The sequence below is a fragment of the Hippopotamus amphibius genome, chromosome 2, assembly GCF_030028045.1.
Source record: "Hippopotamus amphibius kiboko isolate mHipAmp2 chromosome 2, mHipAmp2.hap2, whole genome shotgun sequence".
NCBI classification, from domain to species: Eukaryota; Metazoa; Chordata; class Mammalia; order Artiodactyla; family Hippopotamidae; genus Hippopotamus; species Hippopotamus amphibius.
This window is the reverse complement of record NC_080187.1, coordinates 206,801,129-206,817,863: the sequence shown is the minus strand read 5'-3', so window position 1 is coordinate 206,817,863 and position 16,735 is coordinate 206,801,129. Positions and strand designations below refer to the sequence as shown.

The window sequence follows — 16,735 nt, the reverse complement described above, 5'->3', positions numbered from 1 at the left end:
TGTGCAAGGAAGAGGGAATTAGGGAACCTCATCCACAAAGGCTACACTTACAGGGGCATGGTTCCTCTATAAGGGAAACAGGGTTTTGGTGTGAATATTATCATGAAAGCTAGAGTTCTGGGAAGTCTTGGTGGTACACTTCCTACCTAGGTCACTTCTTGCCCAACTCTGTGTTCCCCATATCCTAATTCACCTGGAAGGAAAAAAGGAGTTTGGGGGTCCCAGTTTCTTCTCCTCAGAGACAGATGTGTGCAACCAAGGTTTAAGCATCTAGCCACAGCACAAGGCCTGGATTTCAATAAGCATTCTGTGAGCCAGATTTCAGATCCTCACTCCTACCCAGCAGTACACTGGGCATGTCAGGTTCAGCTTCTCCAAAGGTGGTGGTTGTTAAAGAATACATTTCAATTTAAAAAGAAGAAGAAGAAAGAGAGGAGAGGAGGGAGGAGAGGAGAGGAAAAGAAAAATAATACCAAGAGATCCCCTGTCCTCTTTGCCCACTTTCCCTCAACGGTAACATTTTACAAAACTATAGTATAATATCATAATCAGGATACTGACATTGATACAGTCCACCTATCTTGTTTGAATTTTCCCAGTCTGACTTGTATTCATTTGTGTGTCTGTGTGTGTAAGTTCTATACAATTTTATTACGTGTAGGTTGGTCTATTCACCATCACAGTCAAGATACTGAACAGTTCCAGATCCCATATGGTGCCCTTTTATAAACATACCCACCCTCTGCCCTTCTCTCAGCCCCTACCCTGGTCTTCTTTATTTCTCTTTGACTATCACTATGGACTTGTTGGATTTCCTTTTTAATTCATTCTGTCAAAATCCAATATTATTCTTATTCTTTTTGATGTTCAAATTGTCAAAAATTTGTCCAGTGGAAATCTCTTCAAACTAGCTCCTGTATTATTCTGATATGACCTTGTAGCCTTTGAGGATGTTGTACTTTCTCTGGCACAGACCTGGAATAATTGGCCATTTCTTCAAGTGGCCTCATAGTTCTACTGCGGAATGGTAATTTAGAAGCCATGATCTGGGCACAGTGAGGTATATTCAATGCTCATCTTTAGTGTCTAATTAGGGCTTTTAAAAATCATGTTGTCATACTGAAATGTCCAATTGAAAATCATGGGACTTTCCTGGCAGTCCAGCAGTTAAGACTCTGCACTTCCAATGCCGGGATGCGGGTTCAATTCCTAGTCGAGGAACCAAGATCCCACATGCTGCGTGGCACAGCCAAAAAAAAAAAACAATTACATTACAGGGATTCTCCTTATCTTCTGTTATTTAATATTTGTATCTTCTTATGGTGAATATCTTGGTTCCTAACAACACATTTACTTCTTTCATCCTAAAAGTTTCAGAATTACATCAATATTTTTACTAACAATAAACCTATAAGTAAAGTATAATATTTATTTGCAGTTCTTTTTGTCCTTAGAGTATATGTATTAAAGAACCAGAGTACTGTGTTCAAATGTTACTTGTACTAAGTTATTTACCTGTATGGTTATGTTATCATTTTGATATATAGTTAGGTCCTTTTAATTATTTGTATTTAATTTCAAGATTTTTCATTTTATCCTTTTTTATTGAATTTTAGTTTTGAATATGTAAAACATCTACATCATTCAAAAGTCAAACTTTACAGACAGGTATCTTCAGAAGTCCTATTCCCAAACCCACCCCCTCTATCACATTCCCACTCACCACCCACAGGTAACCATTTCAGTGGCACCTGATTTATCTTTCCTCTGTATGTGTGTGTATAAGTTTGGGAAAATAAGTAAGTATATTCAGACATTCTTATTTCCCCTTCTTTCTACACAAAAGGTAGCATACAATATACATTCTTAGGCACCTTGCTTTTTTCACCTAAACCAATCCTTACCAGTTCATAGAGATCTCACTCATTCTTCTTGGATATGTATGATAGTACATACTCTCTTTCATCCCTTTTTTGGATCCAAATTCTACTTAACTTAAAAACACAGCTCAAGGGCCCACATCATTGGCCACATCATTGGCTCTCTTCTCTGAACTCCAAGACCACTGATTTCTTTGCCCATCCCTTCCCTCTACCAAGAAATACTTCTTTAAAAGTTATCTACAATCATCTGTTCTTCTCCACCACAAATGCGCTGAAATCTACTCTAATCCAGCCCCCATCCTCACCACTCCACTGAAACTGTTATTACCAAGATCATCAATAACTTCCATGTTGCCAAATCTAATAGACACACAATCTCTCTTATTCAACCTGGACACAGCTGACCACACCCTACTGAAATATCCCTCTTTCCTGGCTTCTAGGACACCACAGGACATTGTACTGGATTTCATGCCTCCCAGGCTACTCCTTTTCAATCTCCTTTGCTGATGCTTTCTGTTCGGCTCAACTTCTAAATATTTAAGTGCCTCAGGACACAATCCTGGGATGCTTCTTATCTCAATCAGGTTTTTTTTTTAATATTTATGTATGTATGTATGTACGTATTTTGGCTGCGCCGGGTCTTAGCTGCGGCACACAGAATCTTCATTGTGCCATGTGGGATCTTTAGTTGCAGAATGCAGGCTTCTTACTTGCGGCATGTGGACTCAGTTGCAGCGCGCAGACTTCTTAGTTTCGACATGTGGACTCTTAGGTGCAGCATGCAGGATCTAGTTCCCCCACCAGGGATCAAACCCAGACCCCCTGCATGAGGAGCACAGAGTCTTACCCACTGGACCACCAGGGAAGTCCCTCTCTATCAGCTTTTAATATCTATCGGTTTTCTGACATAAATTGGCACCTCAAGGGCCAAACTGAACCCACAAAATTTTATATGGCCTGCAGAGAATGTTTTTTATTTGCTAATTTTAAATTTTAATTCACCACAAAGTACTTTTCACCTTGGAATTTTGCAGCAGCTGTTCCCCTCTCCCTATAATATTCAATCCCCATAATCTTGCACGGCTTCTTAACATTCAGATCTCTGCTCAAATGTCACCTCCTCAAAGAGACCTTCCCTGACTACCCAATCTGAAACAGTTCTCATGATTCCTTCTCATATTTTTTTTCTTGTCTTACTTTCTTTATAACATTCATTGTTATCTGAAACCATATGATGAATTTACCTGCTTCTATTGCCAATCTTCCTCCACCACCACAACCATCACCACTCAGTATATAAACTTCATGAGAGGAGGGACCTTGTCTGCCTTACTCATGTCCAGGTCTCAGAGTCTGCAAGACTGCCAAGCACACAGTAAATATTTATATATTTGTTGAGTAAGTACAAAACTATGAGGTTTTTTCATTTTAAAAAATCTGGATTTTCAGCTTCTTTTTCAAAAATTATAAGAATTAGATTCCAACCTCAGATCTGCATTCTCTGCTACCACCTTAATATTACTCCTATTCTCTCCAATTAGCCACTTCCCTCACCCGGCTCATTTCACTAACTTTACTAAACACTCACTATACGCCAATTATTTTTCAATGTGTTCCACGTTACTAGCTCACACACACACAAAAACCCTATAAAATAGGTACTATTCATATAAAAATTTTACATCTGAGGAAACTGAAGCTTACAGAGGTTATGTAACTAGATTAGATTCCAAAATCAGCAATTGGCAAAACCAAGATTTAAACCAAGGCAAACAGCCCCAGGCTTCTAATCAAGACAACATGTTTTGGGCATTAGATTTGTTAATCTCCGATCCATACTGTCTTCCTGGTGATCTCATCCTGTCTCAGGGGTTTAAATACTAAAACTTATTAACTGACAACTCCAAAATTTGCTATATTTCATTAATTCTAAAATGCACACTTTTCTCACATTTAATATCTCTAAAATCAGGATATTTATTACAATTTTCAGCAGCACCTTACACTTGCTTTGGCAAGGTAGCAACCATGATGAGGTTGTCACTGTCTGAGCGTATGGGAGCTTGGCTGTTATTCTAGATGCCATGACTACAAGCAGCAACTCAATATTTCAGTCAACAAACCACTTAAAGGCCATTTGAGAAAGTAATATGAGTCCTGGTTTGTGTCTAGAAACATTCTGTCAACATCTTCTGGTAATATCAAGAATGTGCCAGCATCAAAACTTATTAATAGGTATGGATGGCTTGAAAAAAAATGCCAGAGATAACAGTAGAGCATTCTTTCAGAAATGCTGCATTACTAGTGCTCTTAGTGGCACAGAGGATGATACTACATGGAAAAACATGGACAGTGACATCTCTGAGTAGAAAAGTGATTTAGAAAAGTGGATTCTGAAATATGAAGATGGTTTAGGAATACCTTCACCAATTTTTTGGCTTATATTTTCACATTTACGTGTACAAAAGAGTGAGGTTATACAGATAAAATGATAGATTTTATGAGTTTTTTAAACTGCTTTGGAAAAGAAAACAAGCAGTGCCTGACATCTGAAACTGATCTGACATTCACAGCCAGATCTCAAAATTATTACAAGCTGGTCTAAAGCTCACATCAAGGTCATTCTGTTCTCCTATTGAACGTAAACAATCTCAAAGAATACCATCCAACCTCAGGTTACTGAGACCATGATGAAATGACACAAGATAAGGTCATCTCATAATTTTGTCTTAGCACAGGTCACAATGCCATCCACAAAATACCCAATCATGGAATTGTCCCCACTTTCTGACAGCATCCAATCTAAATTGAATCCCCACTTCCTTAGACCCCCTCCCAATCACCGAACCAAAGCCCACATCCTATAATCAGTTCTTTCTATCACCCTCTTACTGAGACACCCCACAGTTCCCCATGTGTGTTCTCCCTCACTGAAACAAGCACTAAACCCAATTTAAAACAAGATGTGTTTCTAGTAGTCTTTGGCTGGAGGGAACCAACGGTTTAAGTCAAAAAGAGCTCCTTCAAAAGTAAAAAGCAAATGTTTGAAGTGGTAAGAATGTATCTTTAATCAGCACAATTTTTTTTTATACTGCACAAAATAATGGCATCTCTTACAATTGATGAAGTCTTAGATTTCACGAAGTTCTATTTTCAGCCCAGACTACTGCCCTGAACTCTGCATTTGTGTAGTTGTGTGACTACTTCACATCTCTACATGGAAATTGTTTAAAACAAGAATCTCACCCCAACATGTCCAAATGGGGACTCTCAATTTTGACCTCTAAACCTCTTCTCTACTCTTTAACTTTCAGTAAACTGTATCATCATCTATTCTGAGCATAAGCCAAAATTCTAGGACTAGTTGTTGATTCTTTCCTTCTCCCTCTTCCCTCACCAGCCCCAACATATGCAATCCGTCAAGGCCTTCAAAGAGACCACAAATCTGTCCATAGCTCTCCACCTCCACTGCCACCCCTAGACTGAGCCACCATAACTCTCACCCACACTGCTATAATAACCTCCCTAAATGGTTTTTCAGATTTCACTTTTGCCCCTCTATAATCCACACAGCAGCCAGAATAATCGTTTTAAAACACAAATCCTATAATGTCACTCCTCTGCTTAAAACTCTTTAATAGTTTCCCAATGCTCTTACAATAAAATCCAAACTCCTTACCATGGCAACAAGGCCCTACATGACCTATATCTTGCAAACTCTTCCAACCTCGTCTCCCTCTAACTTATTCCTCACTTACTATACTCTGAACATACTAACATCCTTTCTGTTCCTGGAGCTCCCCCAAGTCCTTGCCTGCCCTTAAGTCTGTGCACTAGTTGGAATATTCTTCCCTCAGCTCTTTTCATAATTCATTTTATCCTTCCAGTTTCCCTTAGCTCAAATATCACCTCCCCAAAGAAGCCTTTCCTGACCACCCTATTTAAAATACCTCTACCAATTACTTTTTACTTCCCTCATAGTACTTATCTTGGTAATTATTTTATTTAGTAACTTATCTATTGTCTCTCCCTTAACCTGAAGGTAGTACATTTTATTTTATTTTATTTTATTTTATTTTATTTTTTGGCCATGCCTCACAGCTTGTAGGATTTTAGTTCCCCAACCAGGGATCAAACCCAGGCCTTGGGCAGTGAGAGCGCAGAGTCCTAAGCACTGGATCACTAGGGGATTTCCCTGAAGGGAACTATGTGCTGTTCACCACTGAAACTAGTACCCAGCACTGTGCCTGGACCACTGTGGGCACTCAATAGTTACCAAATTATTTAATTAATTCACTGCTTAATGAGTGTTTTTGTACTGTGGTTCTGAACACCTTAGATTAGAACTATTTAATCTTTATCGTGAAATATTTCAAGCAATCAGCCACACATAGAAAAATACAGCCAAAAAAAAAGAAAAGAAAAATACAGCAAACACTACTGTACCTATTATCCATTAGTATTTTGCTTTACTTGCTTCAGTTTTTTTTTTTTCTGAAGAAATAAAACAGATATGGGTACAGTTATACAATTACTCAAGCCCTTTCTCCCTCAAACACATCCCATCCTCACAGGTAACCACTACTGTAGAATTGGAGCTTATCATTCCCACTGTATTTCTTTATTCATTACAATATGTTGAGTATTCATTACAATATAAACTATTATTTTACATGTTACATAAATGGTTTCATATATATAATATACATATAATTCTTCAACTTGCTTTTATTTTTTTAATTTTATTTATTTATTTTATTTATTGGCTGTGTTGGTTCTTCATTGCTGCGCACCAGCTTTCTCTAGTTGTGGGGAGGGCGGGCTATTCTTTGCTATGGTGCACGGACTTCTCATTGCAGTGGCTTCTCTTGTTGCAGAGCACGGGCTCTAGGCGCATGGGCTTCAGTAGCTGTGGCTCGCGGGCTCTAGAGAGCAAGCTGAGTAGTTGTAGTGCACAGGCTTAGCTGCTCCGAGGCATGTGGGATCTTCCCCAACCAGGGATCAAACCTGTGTCCCCTGCATTGGCAGGAGGATTCTTAGCCACTGCGCCACTAGGGAGGTTCCCAACTTGCTTTTTACTTGATATCTTTCTAAATTTTATCCATAGGATACGGGTGGTTCTGTGTCATTTATTTTAGCTGTTGTACAGTGTGCTATTGTATAAATATACCACAATTTATCCATTCTCCTATTAATAAGTACTGAGGTTGTTTTCCAGCTTTTTGCTGCAATGAACATACTGTCTCCTCATGCGTATAAGGAAGAGCTCAGTGATAAGTGCCACAAATATCTGCCTCAAGGCTGTCTTAAATCTGCCAATCTTTTCTTTTTTAGGGTTTTATGCTTTTGTCTTGTTTAACACATTCTTCCCTATTCCAATATCATAAAGACTGTCTCCTATATTTTCTTTCAGTAGTTTTGCTTTATGCATTTATGTCATTAGCCTACCTGAAACTGACTTCTGTGTACGGCATAAGGCAAGATCTTATTTTATCTTTTTGCCATTTAGATTACCAATTGTTCCAATACAATCTCCTGAATGGTTCATCCTTTCCCCTAATAATCTGTAAAGCCACCACGGTTGTTCAGTAAGTTTTCATACATGGATAAGTCTGCTAACAGACTCTACTCTGTTCTACCGCTCTTCGTGCTTCTCTTTCTCATCTAAGGTTTAGTATCACAATAATAATCCCTCACACCTGAATAGCACACTAGAATTCACAAAGCACTTTCAAATACATTATCCAATCTAAGCCTCAAAACAACCCTGTGAATTAGGTGTTATTATTCACATTTATTTGCATGGAAAGACTGAGGCTCATAAAGGTTAAGTGAATAATCCATGGACACCAGATATTAAGTGGAAGCGCAAGGACCCAATCTCATGCCTTCAGTTACCACTCTTTCCACCAGACTCTCTATTAGGTAAGGTTAAGAACAGTATCTTTCAAACAGCTCCCAAACAGAGCTTTGCACACTGCCCTCACATAGCTGAAAAAAACAAAAACCTTAATAAATGAACAAATGCTTTAACAACTATGGTTGTTGGCACAAATCTGTCCTTCATGCTTATCCTGAAAACAAACTATTCTGAAAGTAACTCTAGCCTAGCCCCACTGAACTCTAGCTGGTCTCTGCTACTGCTCACCTCAAACAGGAAAAGCTGCTGAAGTCTTTACTGTGTAACATTCCTTCTCGCATTAGTGGTGGTGTCTCATCAGACACTTGCTCTGCAGCTCCAAAGACAGAGTAGAGATGTGAAAACCTGATGGTTCTCTGTGTCTCAGGAAAGGAAGGGAGCAAGGCTGATGCCCCCAAACTGGAATTCAACACTGAAAGTTACTTACACATACGCTATGAAAAGCAGGGGGCCGATAGAGAGCTGTCCAACAACCCAGCACCTAGCTTAATGTGAGGCAAAAAGTAGGTACTCCACAAACCGTCTTCATTAACCAAATGGATCGCTTCATCCCAAGCCAGAATAGTTTCACAGGCCTTGCATAGAGCAATTAACTGGGAAATTTTTTAAAAGGAGCAGCCCCTGACATTCAAAAGCTGGCCTGGCACTCACAGCTACAACATGTTATTAAACAATCTCATAGAATACCTTGATAAAATGAGACAAAGGCCATTTCACAATTTTGTGTAAGCACAGACAAAAACATGACTGCAATGCCACCCACAAAATACAAGACACCCTTCCTCTCTTGGCCAAAATAAGTGACTGCCACTTCTCTACCAATTAGTTTTATTCTTGTTCTAGTCTCTCTTCCCTATACGTAAGATTTATTCAGATACCCAACCACAAATTGCCCTTGTTTTCTGACATCTAATCTAAAGTGAATCCTTGCTCCCTTAGTCTGTTCCCCAATCACCAAAGTCCAAATCGTATAATCAGTTCTAACACCCTAATGAGCAAACCCATGGAGTATGCTCTCCCTTGCTGAGATAAGCAATAAACACAATTTGTTTAACTAGAGGTGTATTCCTGGAAGTCTTTGGCTGTAGGGCATTGGCATGTACAAGTCAGACAATCTGAAAGTCTATGGAAAGTTCTCCCAGTCTCAGTTTGACAAGAATACTTCATCTTATTTCTGGAAGTCACCTCTAACTAATGAAAGAGAGGTTAACAAATTCCTTTAACACCAGGGACCTGGTTCAATACTCAACTCCAATGCTACAAATAAGCATACTCATGCAGAAAACTTTTTGTTTATTTATAATATGCTTCCTCCTTGACAGAATGCCCTTAGAAAGCTGAGTCTCTCTGACTCATCTTTGTAAATCTGTAGTACTTCACACATGGTAGGGTATTTCTTTCATGAATGGTATTAACATGTTACTTTAAAACTAATCATAGTTGAAATAGATGCCTCAGAATTACAGATGGGAAATCTCAGAAAAACCAAAAACTATTGGGGATAAAGATTTATTTTTTTCCCTGAAAATAAAAAAAGGACTTCTCTCTCCAAAAGAAAATTCCATTTTTCCCTCCACCTTTACATTTCTTTAACTAAAATATATTCCAAACACATATCTTCATGTTCTAAAATATACCAAATTTGAGTAACACGTGTTCATGTTTTTCAACTAAAAGGTTTAGGTCTTTCAGGAAAAATTTAAGTATGATGCATTCTTTCATTTGCCCAACTAATTTCCATTTTTTTCCACCAACACCACCCCACTTCCCCTAAAAACAGCTTTTGTTTGCAGCTTCAAAAGTATCCCAGAATATTACATCCATATTACAACCAGAGAGGGCCTGAGTTTATTTAATTGGTCTACATAATGCTTAACTGAATACTTGAGAGACTGCCATGACACAAGTTCCGTACTTTTCTTACTGACTGCTGTTAGAATCCTCTCTAGAAGGAGACTTTGATCTCCATGTACAAAGATTTTGTTGGCTTTTTCCTCTTTTATTAAAACACCCTGGAGCAAAGTAGAGGGACACAGCACAGAACATTTATTCATCCTCTGAGGCAAAAGTATAATTCAGCCTAGTTTAACATATTAAATAACAGTCTATTTAAAGTCATTCTGGCCAGAATTGTCTTTATCTTTCAATGGGAAAATAGGTTTATATTCCAAAAGAAAAGACTACATTCAACAAATTCAAGTCCACACTCAAAGAGCACCTACACCTCGCAGGACAACATGCCAGATGGACTGACATATCTGAACATAAACGTCTGACTCAGAGGCAGAGAAAGTTAAGGGGAGTGAAGGAGGTTACGAAGTGCCATGGATGTCAAGGAGAGAAGGGAGTAAGAATGACTGTAGAAAGAACATTCCAGACTGAAAACTCCAGTTCCTCAAAGACAGGAATCCTGGATGGTTTGGACTGAGACACAGGGATACAGAGGTCCCGAGATCTCCACCATTTAGGAAGCCTCATATCGGGGCCAATGAGATCAAGCATAAATGCTCAACGTAACTTCAGATAATTTTGAAGTTCTGTACGCAACTAAGCAAACCTGAACTCACAGCCTTCATAACTGGGGGTGGGGTGGGGGGCGGTGTCTCTTCTTCGGGGTCTTCTGGACTTTAAAACAAAAATTAACAATAATTATTTCCATCACTGAATAGCTGGGAGGTGGGTGTGGCCCCTCCAAGGCAGCGGGGTCCTCGTGAAGGTCCGAGGGGGCCGACTGGACCTCTCAGGCCAGCTCTAGACGTCCAGCCACGGCCGGGCAAGCCACAGTCTCACTGCACCCCCGACCCACCGTGCTCATCCCACGCCGTGAAGGGCCTCGGCAAACCCGAACCCCGAACCCCGACGGCCGGGCCTCCAGGGCCAGGCTCGGTCTCCACCAGGCCGCAGACTGCGAACAAAGAGGAGGCCCGGGGCAGCCTCCGAGGCCCGCGCGGGGCTCACGCAGCACCCGGGGCACCTGAAGCCCTCAGGGGGTCGCGCCCGGGGTCTGCCTGGATGTGGGCCAGCCCTCGCTCGGGCCTGGACGCCGAGAGCGCACCGCGTCCTGGATCCCGCTGGCGCGCTGCTGGCCCTCCGGTGTGCACCCGGACAAAGGGCGCTGGGGTCCCAGCGGTTCCCGGAGCCGAGACCCCGCGCGCGTCCCGTCGCCCGGCCTTTACCTGCACGTCACTCAGCTCCACGCGCAGATACAGCTCGCGGTGCCGTTGAGCCCAGTAGACGTGGGGCGTCAGCACCTGATTCTCCATGACCACACTGCCCGGGGCGCGGGGAGACTCGGCTGGCTGCCTCAGGTAGTGCGCGGCTGGAGCGGGCCCAACACAGGCCGCCAACCCCCGCGCTGCCGAGCGCCGGCAGCCCGCAGCCTCGAAACGACCCACGCTCGCGAGCCGCGCCTGCGCAGTGGCGAGCCGGGGGGGCTGTGGCGCGGGCTCCGGGCCCGGGTGCGAGCGGCGTGGGGGCGGGGCGGGGCGGGGCGGGGCGGGGCGGGGCGGGCCCAGGAGCGCGAGACTCCACTGCTGGCTGCGGCGGCGTGCGGGGCTGGTGTACGGCGGTTCCCTGTCTCATTCCGGCGGACGCTTAAAAATAAGCATAAAAATTAAAGAACGTTGGCGACTGCTGAGGAACCCATCAGCATGGATAAAGGGCTTAGGATTGGTGTCTCTGGAAGGTTCCTCCCATTTGTCACTCATTAATTCAGCATTTACTGAGCCCCTACTGTGTGCCTGGGCTTCAAAGCTAAATTCCAAAACAAAAAACAAAAAACAAAACTCCAGGGACTTGCCTGGCTGTCCAGTGGTATTGGCTGCCGGTTCACCCCTGGTCACGGAGCTAAGATCACATATGTCTCTCGGCCAAAAAAAATACACAAAACATATGACAGAAGCAATAGTGTAACAAATTCAATACATACTTTTAAAATGGTCCACATTAAAAAAAAAAAAAAAACGGCTAAGCACCGGAGCTTCAAGGAGAGTACCTGCTGTCCTGGAACCCTCCTGAGAGTCTATCAAAAGTCTCAAGTAATTACAGACGTAATAAGGATGACGAAGATTATGAGGGAAGCGATGTGGGAGAGGATGGAAGAGTGTTCGAAGAGGGGAGATTAAACGTAAATGCCAGAGATTTCCAGCGCTGCCCCATAGAACTTTATATGATGATGGAAATATTCCATTCTGCGCTGTCCATAACGGTAGCCACTAGCCACATGGGGCTTTTGAGTGCTTGAAATGTGACCAAAGAGACTGAGAAATTGAGTTTTTTAAATTTCATCTACTTCTAATTAAATAGTCTCAAGTTAACGGCTATTCTACGGGACAGCACAGGAGTCTTGTCTCTCTTTACATAGGAAACCCAGACTACAGACAAGACTAGTTTATGTCTAATTTAAACTATCTCGTGTGTATCCACTTTCCTCCCCAAATCTGCTTGCAGTGAAGAATTTAATAGGAAGCAACATTACAATGAAAACCAGAAGTCTGGGACAAAAATGAACCTTATAATTCAGCTCTGTTAGCACCCATTCATTTAGCAAAGTAAAGTTCTGAGCACAGGGATCCATAGATGAAAGGATGCCAGTTCTCAGAAAACATTTAGCTCAGGGGGTAGGTCCTATAAAATGTAGAGGGTTTTAGTATGGAGAATATGCTGACCTCGCAAAGAGGCAGGAAGGTTGGAGTTGAGGGTTGTAGGAAACAGTGGAAGACATTTGAGAGCAAATCCTTGAGAGCTGGACAGTGAAATGTGAGAAGGAATTTGACAGAGGAAGAAGCAAAGGTAGAGCAGTGGACTCACAGGGCCGGAGTCCAAAGATGAGGAGATAAGGAAGGTTCTGCAAAATGGGGGTTAAGGGCATGGAGCAGAGAGGTTACCCTGGGTCTGGAAAGACAGATAGGGAGTGGATTAGGAAAGTCTTTGTTTCCATGAGGTGTTTGTACTATATCCCACAGACACGTGGGAGTCAAGGAAGTTTGTTACAGGTTAGCAAAATCAAATATGTGCTGGGCAAAACAACCTGTGGGTGAGGAGAAATTGGCAGTAGGCAAACCAGTTGGATGTGATGCAATCTGCCTGTTATGAGATAATGAAAACGGTAACCGTGAATTTATAATTTAAAAATTTAAAGATAAAATTTTTTGAAATGATAAAATTATCTTTATTGCATTGCTTTCACTACAATGTAGATGCAATACAGGGCACTCGTAAAAAATTGAGGTATAACTTATGTATAGGAACCAGGCAAATTTTAAATGTTCGGCTTAAGCTGAATTTTTGTATGTTTATACCTGTGTGATTACTTACTACCTAGATCAAGATGTGGAACATTTCCAGTACCCTACAGTTTCTCTCATGTCAGTAACTTTTGCCTCCCATCCCCTACACCCCAATAATTACTATCCTGACTTCAATCACCACGGAGTAGTTTTTGTCTATTCTTGAATTTTGTGTGAACGGAATCTATAGTATGTACACTTTGCGTCTGGTTTCTTTCATTCAACATAATGTATTTGAGATTTATCGGTGTTGTGTGAATCAACAGTTCATTCTTTTTTGGTTTTTGTTTTTGCAGTATGGTAGTTCACTGTATGAATATATCATACATTATCCATTCTCCTGATGATGGACATGGCATTGTTTTCAGTTTTTAGCTATGAACATTTATGTATTTGTCTTTTGGTGGATATATGTACTTAATTCTCTTGGGTAAATACCTAGGAATGGAATTGCTAGGTCATAGAATATGTATGTTGAGCTTTTGTAGATACTGTTAGGCAGTTTTACAAAGTGTTTTGATCAATTTACACTCCCACAAGCAACGTTTAAGAATTCTAGTTGCTCTATTTCCTTGGTATTTTCAGTCTTTAAAATTTTCATCACCCTGGTGGCTGTATAATAAAGAAAAATCATTTTATTCCAGCATATTTGAACCCTGAGGTTTATCAACTGACCTCTATCCAAGGTGAATTGAATCCAGGGCTATTGGTAAGCAAGGAGACTGAATCTTGACATTTTGCCTCAGATGCTGCATAGAAAAGTCCAGTGGAAGGGGATTTATCCAGCCTGGTTCAACCACCACTAACCTACTGGATGACTTCTCTGGGCCTGAGTTTCCATATCCATCAAATGAGAGAGTTAGACTCAGTCCCCTCCAATGTTCTTATCAGCTATTTCTAAATTTTCCTGTGAGAAGGACAGCTATTGTGGACCTCTCTCTCATGAGAAATCCAGTTTATATATATTATATATTTAAATAATTTATATATATATATATTTATATATATAAATGGAGAAGGGAAAGTGTAGCATCCAGGTAAACTATAAAACTAAAAGATGGCAGAGGGGATAAAAAGGCAGAGCACAAGTAGCCCTGCCAAGCTGAAGTAGGTAGGGCTGAGGGTTTTATGATAGTACTAGTCAAATGAAAATGCAAACGAAGCACTCTCTTTGTGTTCTACCTTCCAAATGCAGCCTCTCCAGCCCAGTTTGGCACAGGGTCACCTCTCCCTTCCCTGGCCATTGGAAGCATTCACTGAGTGCTTGCTGTGGAGGAAGTCCACGCTCAGCGCATGTCTGTACTCCTGCCTTTGGCAAGTGATTGTTCACATTCTCCTTGTTCACCTGTTTCCAGAATCTTTTCTTCCTGGAAGAAGTTTTGGAAAATGAGCTGTAGAACTTGGCTGTTCTGTGCCTCACCCAGGATCGCCCAGCCAGATATCCTAAACCAAAATCAGGTTACTCTATCTAGGTGACACAAAGCTAGAGTGGAGCGAGACTGACAGATTCGCCCAGGCACCTACTGGGGAATCTGTGCACCCAGCTCACATCCCTGTAACCTCCTAACTGTGCCAGGAGAGTGGTAAGCATTGCAGGGAGTCATTGCCAGGAAAACTTTCCCCTCAGCCTGTCAATTCACAATTCAGAAGAATATGCAGAGATAGCCCCTTCCTTGAGTACGGGGAGTGGCCTTTCCACCCTATTGGGTTTGACCTACTTGATAGTTCTTGGCTTTTGGGGCTACCTATATGGTTGCCAGGTGCAGACAGTTGTTATGCTACCATTTATGTAAAAGTAGTGGAGTGGTGGGAGGAATAATACATTTATATATAAGCAGTTGTTTATGTATCATAAAATATTACTGGACAGTATATGTAAGAAACAACATCATTTTCTTGTGGAGAAGGAAACCGGATGACTGGAAGACCAGCATAGGAGAATTTTTTTTTTTACTATATACCCTTTTACTCAAAAAGTTAAATATGAAAAAGAAAATTACCAGAAAAGGTTCTTTTTGTTATGGCAGCTTGGTTTATACTATGTCTCCAAAAGGTATAAAATATAGAGGAAGTGGAAAAACAAACTCTAGTGCATCATATCCGGTGATGGGCTGTTAGCTGCTATTAGCTATTAGCGTATTGATCACATTACATGCCTGTGATCTGTTTCCTCAGCTAGATTGTAAATCTCCCTAGAACACAGATTGCCTTCTTTTGGTATCCTGTAGCATCTAGTACAATGTTTCAGAAAGTAGATGCTTAAAATATGCATGTTGATGACAATGCCCACTGCTAGAAAAGTTCTCGTGAAATTGACTCATTCATGCTGAATGTAGCTGAGGGCAATATGAATTTGTAGAATCATTTTGGAAAGCAGTTTTGCAATACATAATAAGAAAAATGGAGATGTTTATGCTGACTGGCCTTGTAATTCCCCTTTGGGGATTTTATTCTCAGAAAATAATTTTAAGGAAGGAAGATATGTATATGAACATGTTCATGGTGTTACATGGTGAAACACTGAGACTTAAGGATGACCAAATGCATTGTGGTATAACAACTCAATGGAAAAACTACACAGCTGTGCAAAACGATGAATAGGAAACTAGCAATACTGAAAATGTTTATGACAAAACATACAAAAATTTTGATTACAACTTTATATAGTGGTAAGATACTGGGGAGTAACTTGTGTTTTTGTTTTCTTCCTTTACAACCTTTAATCCTTCCCAATATAGGGAGCTAGCATGACGCAACCATTGCTTTCTGGGAGTTATACCTTTGGGATTAGAGAACAGAAATATCGGATTCTTCTCTTTTAAGCTCAGTTGCACATTCAAGACAAGATATTTGGAATAACATACAGACTAAATAAACATTTTCCAAGTATGGGGGGAGGAGAAAGTCATTTTACAGATGAGAGAAATAAAACTTAGAGAGGCCCAATAGTAATCTGTTAGTAAGGAGAGGAGCCAGGGTTGAACCCAGGTCTGCCTGACTCCAGGAATCCATGCTCTGATCCATGAGTATCTGAGCAAAAGTACTGCTGCCTGAAGATCATGGACTGGTAGATGCAGAAGGACTCAGAGATATGTTGGTCTCTGATAACGCCCGTTGTGTAAAGGTGTTAGGTTCTCTAAAACATGAGGTCAGAACTGGATGAGGGCTTGATTACCTCCATTAGGCACTGATTTCAAGACCCAGCCCAGGGTTCCCTGGGAAGTGGCCTTACCACCGTAGCTTTCACTCACTCTTACCTGCCTGGTGTCCGTTATGTCAGAATTTGATTGTTTCATGATCCTTTGTGACTTGTGTCCATCTACAGCAGGGATGGATTTGTATCAAGCCCACCATGCTATTTATTCAGACCATGTGTGCTAGATAACTTGCCTTTTCCTGAGGAGTTCCTGGAGTGTAGGGCAGCATAATATAGCTAAGTAGGCTTTGTCAAGCACACACACAAGTTTGGTAAAGCCCAGGCCTGACTGATTCAGCCAGTAAGGATACAAGGAACCAGTTTAGGGACTTCCCTGGCGGTCCAGTGGTTAAGACTTCATGCTTCCAATGCAGGGGATGTGGGTTTGATCCTTGGTTGAGGAACTAAGATCCCACACGCCGCCAAAACAAAACAAAACAAAAAC

General features: G+C 41.2%; 1 protein-coding gene across 3 annotated transcripts in view; it reads right to left on the bottom strand.

The window, feature by feature from the left end:
* HACD3 (3-hydroxyacyl-CoA dehydratase 3) overlaps positions 1-11,223 on the bottom strand; it is a 33,649-nt gene extending 22,426 nt beyond the window's left edge. The window contains exons 1-2 of one of the 3 annotated variants that reach the window (XM_057722919.1): positions 10,983-11,117; positions 10,374-10,431 (exon numbers count right to left, since the gene is read on the bottom strand). In XM_057722919.1, the coding sequence (XP_057578902.1) occupies positions 10,374-10,382 (9 nt within the window). In that variant the 5' untranslated portion in view covers positions 10,383-10,431; positions 10,983-11,117. Of the gene's footprint in view, positions 1-6,332; positions 6,381-8,034; positions 10,347-10,373; positions 10,432-10,982 lie in introns of those variants that run through there. The other 2 variants (XM_057722920.1, XM_057722922.1) reach the window with 2 other exon arrangements.
* Positions 11,224-16,735: the final 5,512 nt, after the last annotated feature.